General features: G+C 39.0%; 1 protein-coding gene across 1 annotated transcript in view; it reads right to left on the minus strand.

The window, feature by feature from the left end:
• Nucleotides 1–1,040: 1,040 nt before the first annotated feature.
• The window catches only part of meltf (melanotransferrin), a 58,839-nt gene continuing 46,449 nt past the window's right edge, over nucleotides 1,041–13,430 (minus strand). Inside the window, exons 13-16 of the mRNA XM_041182746.1 lie at nucleotides 11,797–11,861; nucleotides 8,937–9,124; nucleotides 4,048–4,237; nucleotides 1,041–3,106 (exon numbers count right to left, since the gene is read on the minus strand). Coding sequence (XP_041038680.1) covers nucleotides 3,042–3,106; nucleotides 4,048–4,237; nucleotides 8,937–9,124; nucleotides 11,797–11,861 — 508 coding nt within the window. The 3' untranslated portion in view covers nucleotides 1,041–3,041. The remainder of the gene's footprint in view (nucleotides 3,107–4,047; nucleotides 4,238–8,936; nucleotides 9,125–11,796; nucleotides 11,862–13,430) is intronic.

Genomic DNA, 13,430 nt, shown 5'->3' on the forward strand with positions numbered 1-13,430 from the left:
TATTGCCCATCCCTAGTTGCCCTTGAGAAGGTGGTGGTGAGCTGCCTTCTTGAACTGCTGCAGTCCATATGGGGTAGATACACCCACAGTGCTGTTAGGAAGGAGGTTCCAGAATTTTGATCCAGCGACAGTGAAGAAACAGCGATATATTTCCAAGTCCAGGATGGTGAGTGACTTGGAGGGGAACTTCCAGGTGGTGGTGTTCACATCTATCTGCTGCCCTTGTCCTTCTAGGTGGTAGTGGTCGTGATTTTGAGAGGTGCTGTCTAAGGAGCCATGTTGAATTCCTGCAGTGCACCTTGTAGATGGTACCACACTGCTGCTACTGTACATCGGTGGTGGAGGGAGTGAATGTTTGTGGATGTGGTGCCAATTAAGCGGGCTGCTTTGTCCTGGACAGTCTCCAGCTTCTTCAGTGTTGTAGGAGCTGCAATCATCCAGGCAAGTGGGTAGTATTCCATCGCATTCCTAACTTGTGCCTTGTAGATGGTGGACAGACATTGAGGAGTCACGAGGCGAGTTACTTTTCACATGATTTCTAGTCTCTGACCTGCCCTTGTAGCCACAGTATTTATATGGCTAGTCCAGTTCGGTTTATGGTCAATGGTAACCCCCCAGGATGTTGATCGTGGGGGATTCAGTGATGGTAATGCCGTTGAACATCAAGGGGCGATGGTTAGATTCCCTCTTGTCGGAGATGGTCATTGCCTGACACTTGTGTAGTGCGAATGTTACTTGCCACTTGTCAGCCCAAGCCTGGATATTGTCCAGGTCTGGCTGCATTTGGACATGGACTGCTTCAGATATTGGGTAAAGGAACTGAGGTCCGCTTAACAGGAGTGGCCAATAACTCTGAAGTAAAGTTGTAAGTCTAGCATGATACTCTTAAAAACATATCAGAGGACATATTCCAGACGGATCCTGTGTCATCCCACCATGTCTACTCCATTAGTTGATGCATTTTAATATATACAAGGATCAGTGAAAATGGGAAAAAATAGTAAAATTAATTGTTGTAAAAAAAATTATATATCTTTGAATATTTTAAAGTATTTATTAAAAGTGCTTCTACAGGCCAGGGCTGCCATTGTTGCCTTTTTTGCAATATGTTCTTGTGAAAATGACATCACTGGGTTCCCTATCAGTACTGTAAAATTTACCACAGAATATTAACTTGCAAACAAAAGGGGATATTAAGTTATTGTTTATAAACCAACATTCTCTGGAAAGTTTGTTGTACTTTGGCATGGCCATAGTACATGCTGGCCAAAGTGTTAACCTTGTAGGTGGTAAATGATCTACTCTCCCTGGTCACCTGAAGAGCACACTGGTGGGAAATAAATATCTTACATTATTACAACCACAAAAATGTTAGTGCTAATGTTAGGAATATTATTTTTGTTAGTTTTACTAAAAGGATCAATCGAACTCAGTCACAGAGGATACACTGTGGCTGATAGCAAAGCATCCAAGTTGTACATTATGTGGCATACACATTAAAATAACTGGTACCTGCATCAAACTAACCGGGCAGTACAGATTAAAGAGCAGAACTCCCTTTACGTTGTTCCAGCAATAAGCCTTCGTCCAACCTCTGCAGAGAAGCCCTTGGTACATGGTCACTTCCTATCCCAGGCATTCTTGGGAATATTCTGAGCAAGCTGCCAACTTCAATCCAATTTATGCGCAGTTCTGTGCTGTGGAGTCCTGACCCTATTTAGTTTATCCAAGCTCATTTTATTAGGATCTTACATTCAGAAGAGACTGGATTGAAAACCAAGTATCAGAACTAAATGACAGGATTCTGTATTTTTTAGTCGAAAGCCATCAAAATGCCACTGAGGAAAGAAGGAGATGGTTACTTTTCACAAGTGAATGCCAAAATTTGTTCATCTACTTATGGAAAGAGTGAATCAAAGATGACCTTTGGAAAACAACAGCTTTAAACAGAACAGCTAAAAGTTGTGCATCATTGGATCTTACAGTACCAAAGAAAACCATTCAGCCTGTAGCTTTTCACTTAATCCTGTTGCCTTGCCCTTTCTTCAATTCCTTCCAAATTTATTTTTTCATTTTTCAGAGCTGCAACAAGCCATGCCTATCTCCTTCGTTACCCAGGTCCTGATTGTACACCATTCTGACACCATTTCTATGTCAGCTACAATTTGCTCCTCCCAAAAAAAAAGAATGAATAGTATCTGGGGAGTATTTACCAAAGTTTCTGTGAAGATAAAACAAGTTTGCAGGAATTTTGCATTTAACTAATAAATATTAGTGATAGAAGCTGACTACAGTTGACTAAAGCAACTATGACTGCTGGGGAGAGCAATTCTACTCGAAAGAGAAGATATGATACTGTTGTGTGACAAGCAATTGCAAAGACAATTATATAGCTATTGCCTTTAGAGATGGTATGCACAGGGTAAGTAACAGGTAAAGTTTATGCTCTGATACATTTACCTAAACAGAAGTGCTTCAGACAGATTCTACTGAAAATGCTGTCTAGGCCATATCTAAATTGTAATGCATCCTACATAAATCACTTTTGTATAAGTTGTTCCATTAAATGTAAACAGTTTTTATACCAGTAAATAATATGCAATGTACACACACTGATGTAGCATCTGTTTTTACAGAAACACTGCTGATAAGTAATAAAAACTGAATGCAACTAATAAATTACTACATACAATAACCTCCTCTTTAAACAGTCATAATCAACCCCAAATCATTGTTCTACCACTTGCACAAATAACATGTTTAAATCTACAAATTACTCTTCTTTAATCAACTCCTCTGTGACATCTCTGAGCTGTTGTGACATTACCAAGCTCAGGAAAACTAACCAACCTTTATTGTTTTAAATGTTTGTATCGTTGCTACTTGGTATCAGTTTAAATTGTGGACTCCATTTTGTCTGATGCAGAGTTTTTTTGTTTCTGTTTCAGTTCCTCTCCTCGAGTAGTTCGGTTCAACAAGGATGAATTGCCTGCACATCTCTGATTTGAAACGGGTCATGTGGCAGATCTTGGACTTGGTGATTATAAGAAGAAACTATGTAACATTAAAATGAGCAGACACAATGATGACCTTGTGGATGGAATCACTGGAAGAAAGATAGGTAATTTGAGAGAAAGCTTTAGAAAAAATAAGTCAGTAATTTGTCAATATAAAAATGAAAACTTCATTATCCCATTTCATAGCTTTGTCAAAATGTCACAAAGCTCTTCACATAATGAATTATATTTTGGTATTGTGAGTATTATTTCAAAAAATAAGGGAGAAGCAGGGTGACAGCTGTGGAATTGAAAATACCAACAGCTTTAATCCCCTCAGTATTATTTAGCATTCAATATAGTACAGAAGGCACTTTCTATAACTCATGCCTTAACATATTTAGTTTATTTTTACAAAGGCTATAAATATGACAAAGTGAAATTAAAATGCATTTTTGAAATTGTAAATATTTTAACAGTTGGTCACTGTAATGACATGCTATCCAGAAAGCACTGCACTTTGTAAACAGGCAAACTGGGCTTCCCCCAGTGGCAGAGAATGTAGCTGAGACACAGGGGTAGGACATCCTAGGTTTCGTTCTTGGTTTATGTCAACCAACTTAAACTGTCGGGGCTATAATTGCATTCTGCCTTCCCAGGCCAGAGAGGGGAACAAAAGATAGCCAGAGTTCCTATTCCTAACGGCCAACCAACACTCAGCTAGAAGTATGCATATGTGGACATTAGCTAGGACAGAAATAACTGTGATGGCTCCCCATTGTCCGATAGCCTGATAATATTCATGGACTACATTCTCATATCAGAAAAATTTACGTAAGTGATGTGTGCAAGAGTGTGGAACTACCACAAGCAGGAAGTACTGCAACACCGGTGGAGCTGTAATCCAATATGAATCTATGCTTTCAGGAGAGAAGATAAGGGGAGAAAACTGACAGACAAAAAAGATAAGTAGAGCAGTGAAATACAGAATCAAACTATAGGATACCTTTAAGGTATGATAATCACAGAAACTGATGGATGTATAACTCACTTGCACCAGAACATTCAATTCTTTTAATTGCCTCCAGGTATCTTTTTCCAAGCCAATCTTCATAAGTAGTTTTCTCCCCAACTGGAATGATTCTCACAGTAGAATCTTTAAAGAGCAGATCATTTCCACCATAGGCTGATGAATTAAACATCTTAAAGCCATTGGGATTAGTGTCGTTCCCAAATAATTCCTAGATGTAAAGAAGACAATTATATTTATGTAGCATCTCAAAGTGTCATACAGGCAAGTAATGGCACCCATTCAACAGAGCAGACCAGATACCACCAGAAGTTACCAGTCTGTTTTGATTATGGTATTTGAGGAAAGAATGTTGGCCAGAACACCAAGGGTGCTCCCTATTTTTCTTTGAAGAAGTCCACCTAAGTTATAGAAATACTGACTGTGTTTATTGTCCAACCTGAATGGCAGTACTTCTGACATTGCAGCACTCTCTCAGTACTTCATTAGAAGGTTAGTTCAGAGAATGCATTTAAATCTCGAATTCTGAATCAATGGTTAACCAAGTGGGCAGAAAAGAGATCAATAATGGAAGAGCTAACATCCCATAATAAACTTTAATTAAAGTAATTATGCCTTGTCCTTTAACTGTACTGAACTTGAGTTTCAACCATATGAAATGTGCTGGTATGAAATGTGCTTTAAACACTAGAGTTGATTTACAATATTGTGCTTCCAAAGGAGAGAGCCGCTTGAAAGATGCAAGATCAAAGATAGCCCTTCAACACTATAACTCTGATCCTCTGACCTGTTTTTATTGAGCACGTTTCCCAACAGAGTGTGTAGAATCAATCTGTCAATCTCAACAGATTCGATTTTTATCAGAGTTTTCATATTTACTAAAGTGACTACTGCCCTCTGTTCTTCACTCCAGTATTTACATTTTTTTGCTTTCCATACACCTTACATTACTTTTAAATCATTCTGAACAACAGCTTCCCTCTCCCTGATAATAATGTGGATGAGCTCCAATAATTTTTATTCTGTGTTTTTCAGCAAGGTACGTGTTACATTAGAGTCTCAAAATGATAACATTGCAAAGCATAAGATATAAATATTCTGAAGAACATCAGCTCTAATTGTATTTAGCAATGACAAATAAGCACCAGGCATAACAGAAATTCTGACAAGTAGTACAAATTCTGGGATATTCATGCTGCTAAAACTGGTTATTCAGCACAATGATACAGATTGTATATATCCCAATGTACTGAGCAAAAAGATTATAGGTTGCAGGTTATCCTGGCAGCAGGAGTTTTTATTCTTTCATGGGATGTGGGCATAGCTGGCATTTGTTACCCATTCCTAATTGCTGAGGGCATTTAAGAGTCAACCACATTGCTCTGGGTCTGGAGTCACATGTAGGCCAGACCAGGTAACGATGGCATAATTTCTTCCCTGAAGGACATTACTGAACCAGATGGGTTTTTACAACAATACATGATAGTTGGAATGGTCACCATTGCTCAGACTAGCTTTTCAATTCCAGATTTATTAATTGAATTTAAATTCTGCTAGTTGCCATGGTGAGATTTGAACCCATGTCATTAACTTGGGCCTGACCTCTGGATTACTAGTCCAGTGATCTTACCACTATATCACCATCTCCCCTTAATTAATTAAAAAGGCCAAAACGTCTGGCATGCTTTTCTGGTGGTTATCACATCGGGAGTTTTATTATGCCACTTCTTCAATCTCAAGATTCATATCTTGGGTCTGATCCTGTTCCAAGTGCAGTCTAAATCTCATTCACACCACAGCCCCACTGCCAGTGAGTGGTCACAGATTTACAGAATATTGGTGTTTATCATGCATAGTCCAACTCACTGGAAGGCCACCAAGAACAAATTGGTGATTTTTATCTTGATTTACCTACCTTTGAAAAATGATTTAAATATAAAGCGTTGTTTAATTAATGTTTCTGAGGTTGCTGCCCATGCTACCAAGCTTCTGCTTTCCAAGACTACCTGAAAACAGTTAAGAATGGCACAAATCCAGCAAACAGCCTCAACGTGTGGCTGTAAACCCGCTAAACAGAACATCGCCAATGGCTGAGACAGCACTCTGCTGTGGAAGGTTTTTGATCTCGCAGGACCATGCATAAAATGTGACCTAGGCAACAGGTGGGGAAACCTGTTCCTGCGCTAACAATTCTGCTGTTTTATAGCCGTCACAAGATGTGCATGAAAAGTTTGGAATGACAATAGCCTTTACTGTGTTAAAAACTTTCAAACCTCACTCTGTGCCATTGGTAGGCAATTCCCACACAATGGAGTTTAATTTTGTTGAGTGACTGTTTTAATAAATTTGTGTTAAATCCTCTTTGTGCTCTACTTTAGAACAGCCAGTATCCTTTTAAACTGAACAAAGTTAACTTATATGAATTTGTAACCTTAATATAAAGCTATTGGAGGGTGAGCAGATTGCTGTGAACAAGGGCTGATTGCTTCCCATTGAGAAAGAAGGAAAATTAGAAGGCAAAATAATCCTCTTCTCTTCACCCTCCCCCCTCCTTCCATCCCCTGCCAAAACAAATGAGTCTCTTTCACATCTGCCCTTGTGAGTGGCTTTGAGGCACTGTAATCAAGGAAGAGGTTGTCTGCCTCACCACCAACCAGACCCCCCTAACTCCACTCCAACCCACCTAGGATCTGTGGAGTACTTAATAGAATGAACAGAGGAGAAAGAAAAACATAGGGTTGGTGCACGAAAATACTAAGAATATTTTTCAGGAATTTCTGTTAATCTCATTGGAAACTGCTAGCCTATCTGACAACAACTGATGCAACAACAGCTTGTATTCACATAGCACTTTTAATGTCAAGGGGCATCTCAAGGCCCTTCACAAATAAATGTAAAAAAATTAACATTTGACTCAGGTAGGGCAAGATTAGGAGGAATGACCGAGTTTCAGTAATGAAATGGGTCTAGGCAAGAAGTTTTAACAGGTGGGACCAAGGCATTTGAAGGCTCTCCCACAAGGGAAGGAGGGAATGCAGTAAAGCTCAAGATAGAAGAATAAAGCAGTCAGGTGAGGGAAAGTGCTGGAGGAGGCAGGGTGGAAACCAGTGAGGCACAATAATTTACAATGTAATGTTTTAAGGGGCTGAGACCCAAGATAAGACTGATAATGAGCATAATGAATAAGTGACTTGGGAAGAAACTAAATATGTGTGGCAGAGTTGTGGCTAAATTTGGAGTTTGTGGAGGACATGCGACCAGCAAGAAAAGCATTGGAGTAATTGAAATAAAAACAGAAAAGACTGTAAAACTCAGCAGGTCTGTGGAGAGAGAAACAGAGTCAACCTTCAAGTCCATATGACTCCTTCAGAGCTTGAATGCACAAGAGGCTGAAATTAGAGTGCAAATATTTTGGAGGGTTGTGGAGCTGGGGGTGATTACAGAGAGAGGGTAGGGTGAGGGATGCTGCTTGACCAGGAGTCAATGTAGGTCAGCGAGCACATGGGTGATAGGGCAATGGGACTTGCTGCAAATTAAGATATGGTCAGCTAAGTTTTGAACGGCCTCAAGTTTTTTTTACAGAAGACCAGCCAGTGTGTTGGGATAGTCGAGTTTAGAGGTAATAAGGGCATGAATGAGGGCTTTGGCAGCAGGTAAGCTGAGACAGAGCAAAGTCAGACGATGTTCTGGAGGTGGTAATAGACCATCCTAATGATGGCACAAATATGATGTTGAAAGCTCATCTTAGGATCAATAAACCATTGAAGGAGATGCTTTCATACTTGGATAGGCAGAATTGGAACCATGGAGGGGTAGCACCATGGAGCTGGATGATTGCAGATTCACTGGAGGAGGATGATGTGGTCAACGTCTCTCTTCCTAACAGCACTGTGCATGTGCCTACACCGCATGGTCAGTAGTGGTTCAAGAAGGCGATTCTTCATGAGCAATTAGGGATGGGAAATAAACACTGACCTAGCCAGCAACACCCACATCCCATGAAAGAATTTAAAACAATGCTGTAGAAAAATCAAAGCTGATGAGGAAGGATAATGTACCATGGTTGCAGCTGCATAGGAAATTGTTTGTGCTTTGGCTATTCAAGTGGTGGATGAAGGCCAGAAACCAGACCACAGTTATTCAAATTGGCAGTTTCAGGAGGATCAGGCATGGAGCTGGACATGTTCAAGGATCAAGAGAGGAAAGGCAGGATGTGATAGGGTAGCAGTTGTAGGCAGTGGATGTATAGATTATGGCATTTTGACAAAGAGATGACGATGGCAGTTTTGAAAGATAATAATTGTTAAAGTCTGCTAAGACAGGCCAGGATGGAGAATTAAGTGCTCAGCAATTAAGTAGGAAAAGGAACAAGGGATGAGGAGGAACAAGTGATTGGCTTAATGGATAAAAATGAGCTGGGAGAGGGTGAATCTCCTGTAAGAAAGATTCAGGACTGGTGTGGGTGGGGCAATATTGGGACCAGTGGGAGAGCAAAGGTGAGAGTGCTGTACAGGTTACATCAAACTTGGAGACAACAAAATACAAACTCCTCAAAATTGGTGTTTAAGAATAGAGAGAATTAGGATGATGGATTTGAAGAGTTGACTAATCTACAGTTGTTGAGATAGTACCAAGACAGATTGTTCAAACTTCCACATTTAGTGAAATGTTTACTTCCATAAAGATAAAAACAAAAAAACTGCGGATGCTGGAAATCCAAAACAAAAATAGAATTACCTGGAAAAACTCCAGGTCATGAGGACTCGAAACGTCAACTCTTTTCTTCTCCGCCGATGCTGCCAGACCTGCTGAGTTTTTCCAGGTAATTCTATTTTTGTTTTGTTTACTTTCATAGTTGTTCGTTTATTACTTGGAAACGCAACTCAAGTACAGGGGCAGTGCCTACTTACCTGTCCTCTATCAAGCAAATCAAATACAGCAGTAATGGACGTGGAAGGATGGACCATTACTGCATGAGATGGAACCACAGCCAAATTACAGTCCTTCCACTGATTCACTTCTGCCCGTGCACCGTTCAAGCACAGTAGTTGGTAATCACTGGATTTTAGATTCACAGCCCATGGTTCCTGATTATTCCCTAATGAAAAAAAATCACATTCATAAACCTATGAAGTTTTAACATCTGGTACAGCTCAACAAATACAATTTAAAACAATAAAAATGTTCTCCCATATTAGAGTGCATAGGTAAAAGGAATGCATGGACTTTCAGATGTCTAATTAGTCATAAAAATTAAGTCACTTGGTAGTGGAAGGAAAGTTGCTGCCTGAGTTAGGGAGCTGTTAAGGAATTGAAAGCAAAGAATGAGACCAAATATTTTTGGCTTGGCAGGATGTGGGTATTGGTATGCCCCAGGGAAATGGCAAACTGCGAGGAAAAATGTAAAACATTGGAGGTTGGTGGAGTGGAAAGTTAGGTGGCAGATTACTTTCAATGCAGAGAAATGTGAAGTAGCAGATTTTAAGAAAAAGAGCAGTGAGAAGTCAAAAAATGATGGGAATGGTAGAAATACATTACTTTATTTATGTGAGAGTTTTAGAACATATATTACCCTGGCAGAAACAGGATCCATAATAGCTTTTGAAAGATAAATATTTGAAAAAGTAAGATTTAAAAAGGGATTGGAGAAAGAGTCAGGGAATGCGACATTTACTAAGCAGAGAGCCAGCATTGGCTATTGGGCCAAATGCTGTAAAAAATCTAATTCTAAGAAAATATGTTGCAGTAGTTTGTGTAGATGGGGAAAGAGTTATCTTATCACAAGCAGCACAGAAAGAAAATTGAAAATGATATAGCAAAGTGCTAACAGTCTGATACCTGATATGAGACATGAGTTACAAGACGAGACTACAAAAGCAGAGCTCGTTTACAGTAGAGAAAACGGAGAGATAATCTTATTGAGGTAATGAATTTGTGTTAAAAGTAACGGTGACATTTTCACTGCTTGCCATTATTATGGAATAAATTGGAAAGCAACTCTGGAGAGCAGTTCGATGTAAAAATCGAACAGTGGCTGTCCAATTTTCCCTGCTCCTCCACAAATTTTGCTGCACCAGTACCTCGGCGAGGTACCCATATAACAGCATGAAGTTGCTGTACCTCCCCAATAGTTACCCATTAAACATGTCGGAAAAAGTTAAGGCTAGTGCATTCAAGGTGTGAGTGAATTTTTAAGTGTGTTTAAGTTTTAATTGCTGCCAAACAACTGCTCTGGCATTGAATATTTAATTTTACAAGTGTGGAGACTTATTCCTTCAGATTTTAACTTTTAAAAATATTTTTAATTTTTTTGCCTCTTATCTCTCTCTTAATCCCATCTTTTTTTTTCTCTCTCTCTCTCACTTTCTGCCCGTAGTATTACAATTAAATTTGTTAATTTAAACTTCCTGATTTAGACTCTGTGCTTGGGAAAGGATTCTTCAGTCCAAATGGTTGAAGCGTCATGCTGTTGCTTGTCCTGTACACATTCCTTATAAAGGGAGCCACCCTTTAAATGATCTCTATTAATTGTAAGTTAGTAGAGTCCATGAAACTAAATGAGACTAAATATTTTTGGCTTGGCAGGATGTGGGTGTTGGTCTACCCCAGGAAAATGGCAAACTGCGAGGAAGAATGTAAAGCTTTGGAGGCTGGTAGTGTGGGCGGTTCGGTGGCAGATTAATTCGAATGCAGAGAAATTTCAAAAGCCCATGAAAAGTCTGTGGTCAACCGTCAGTGTGATGAAACATCGAAAAATGTTCTTTTGCAACTGACCACAAAATTCAGACAATTAAGCATTGCTAAGAGTATTGCCAAGGTGACTCTTGAGAAACTGTTTATCATAATCCTCGATAATAACAGTGAAGGGACGTAGGATGAAGCTTAGAGGAGGAAACTGATATAACATCAGTAATTTTAAAATGAATTTGACAGGCATCTGTGATGAGATTAATTGAAGGATTATAGGTGGTGAACCTGTGTATTCTGCTGTTGAACTTTAGAGCTTGCTAGACAGATCAATAATGGTATTTCCTGATCTACATATTCCAATGTTACTTTGACCAGGATAGAGAAAGGAGTGTCAAACACATGGAATAGGAGCAGAAATAGGCCATTTGGCCCCCCAAGCCTGCTTCGCCATTTGATAAGATCATGGCTGATCTGTTTGTGTTTTGAATTCCACATTCCCATCTACCCCTGATAACCTTTAATTCCCTTGCCTAACAACAATCTATATACCTCTGCCTTAAATATATTCAATGACCCCTGCTTCCAGTGCCTTTTGAGGCAGAGTTCTAAAGTCGCACGACCCTCTGAGAGAAAAAAATTCTCCTCAACTCTGTCCTAAAAGGGCGACCCCTAATTCTAAAGCAGTTGCCCTCTAGTTCTGGACACACCCACAAAAGGAAACATCCTTTCCATGTCCACCTTGTCAAGGCCATTCAAGATCTTATATACTTCAATTAAGTCACTCCCTCACTCTTCTAAACTCCAGTGGAAATAAGCCCAGTCTGTCTAACCTTTTGTCATAAAACAGTGAGAGGAAAAGCGAGGAGAGAAAAAAAAATTGAAAGAAAGATGGGCAGGAAAATCATGGTGGAAAGAATAGAATGGAAGATGATAAGACATAAAGAGAAGGAGAAATATGTAGGGTAACTATGGGATAAAAGTGGACAGGATTGTAATTGAAAGAAAATTAGGGATTGAAAATAGAGGATTCGGGATATCATTGAAGTTGGAGAAGCAACCAGAAGAGCCAACTAAACTTACCATCAGTGTTAGCGAAAACAGTTGTGTGTTTAACAAATGCTACATCTCCTACTTCTTCAAGACACCTATTGATTTTAAGGAAAATAAGTTACTTTCATGTCACTCCTACTACACACAAAAGTTAAGCCAGTACAGTGGTTCTATATGCTGATGTGATAACGTGCTGGATTACACAATTTCTAAACATCAATTCTCCCTTGCAATCCTATAGGCAATGAGTTCCCAATTCTTGAGTTCGATGCTTAAAAATTCAATTGAGAAAAATGTAGTTGTTTTATTCTCCTTCTCATTTTGTGCCTTTACCACCTTCACCAATTACATATTTATTAGCAGTGTAAAGTTATTATTTGGGTGGCACACTGTACAATTAGATTTTGTGATCAGTGGTAAAGCAATGCCATTCGCTGCTAACCTTGAAGAAAGCTGCCCACAAAGATCCAGCAATTTTTTGGCATTGACATCCTGTTTCCTGATGGCAGTTTAAATTTTGAGTCAAGTTACAGGGATGTCCAGAGGTGCAACAGCACTGACATCAGAAAGCAGGATAAGCAGCCAATCACACTGAAGTAGTCTCATAGACAGCAAACCAAGAAGTTAAAAGCATTGAATCTCTTCACAACTAATGTAAAATCTCAGTGAAATCATTGGATTAAGATGAAAACTAAAATAGTATAAAAATACTTCAAATAAATATTTTAAAATATGGAATTTATCATAATGGACAAATTTGACATTCCATTAATACAAAATTCGTTTTTCAGGTCCTGTGAGGGTGCTTAGCAGTAATTCTGAATTTAGTATCTTGTTAAAAATCAGTTTATTTTATAATTCTCCTGTGAAGTGCTTTGAGATATTTATTACTTTAAATGTGCTATATAAATATAAGTTGTTCCTGATGTTATACCTCTTTCAGCAAGGTGTAACTTTTTCAAGGGTTTTTACAGTGAGGCTATGTGTAAAAGTGAAAGGTTTTGTCAATTCGCTGCTTAGGGATTATAGCCTGGCAAACCTCAACACAGCGTAGGATCACTGAGATCAATTTCTGATGTTCTAGGGGTACAAGTGGACAAATCATTAAAAGTATTATCGCAGGTCAGCAAAGCACTGGCATTTATTCATATGGATACAGAATTCAAAAGTAGTGAAGTTATGTTAAACTTGTTTGGGGCTCTGATAAGGCTACAGTTAGAGTATAAAGGACAGTTCTTCTCTCCATGTTATAAAGAGGGCATAGAAACATTAGCAAAAGTACAAAAGAAAATTACAAGGATAGCACCAGAGATATTACAGCAATCGGGAAAGATTGCACAAGTTAGGGCTTCTTCCTTTAGAAAGGAGAAGACTTAGAAGAAACCCGATAGAGGTCTATAAAATTATGAATTTCTCGGATGGGGTAGATGTGGCAAAATGTTTCCACTTGTGACAGAATCCAAAAGTAGGGGCAGTAAGTACGAGATAGTTTCTAATAAAGCCGATCTTAAAATGAGGAGAAATTTCTTTGTTCAGTGAGTGGTTAGAATAAGGAGCTCGCTACGACTAACAGTGATTGATTTAAGCAATTTACACATTAGCTATGGGATGAGTACACAAGAGGAAAGGGATATGCTGCAAGGCTGAGATGAGGTAGCTGGAAT

Source organism: Carcharodon carcharias, chromosome 2, assembly GCF_017639515.1.
Source record: "Carcharodon carcharias isolate sCarCar2 chromosome 2, sCarCar2.pri, whole genome shotgun sequence".
Classification (NCBI taxonomy): domain Eukaryota; kingdom Metazoa; phylum Chordata; class Chondrichthyes; order Lamniformes; family Lamnidae; genus Carcharodon; species Carcharodon carcharias.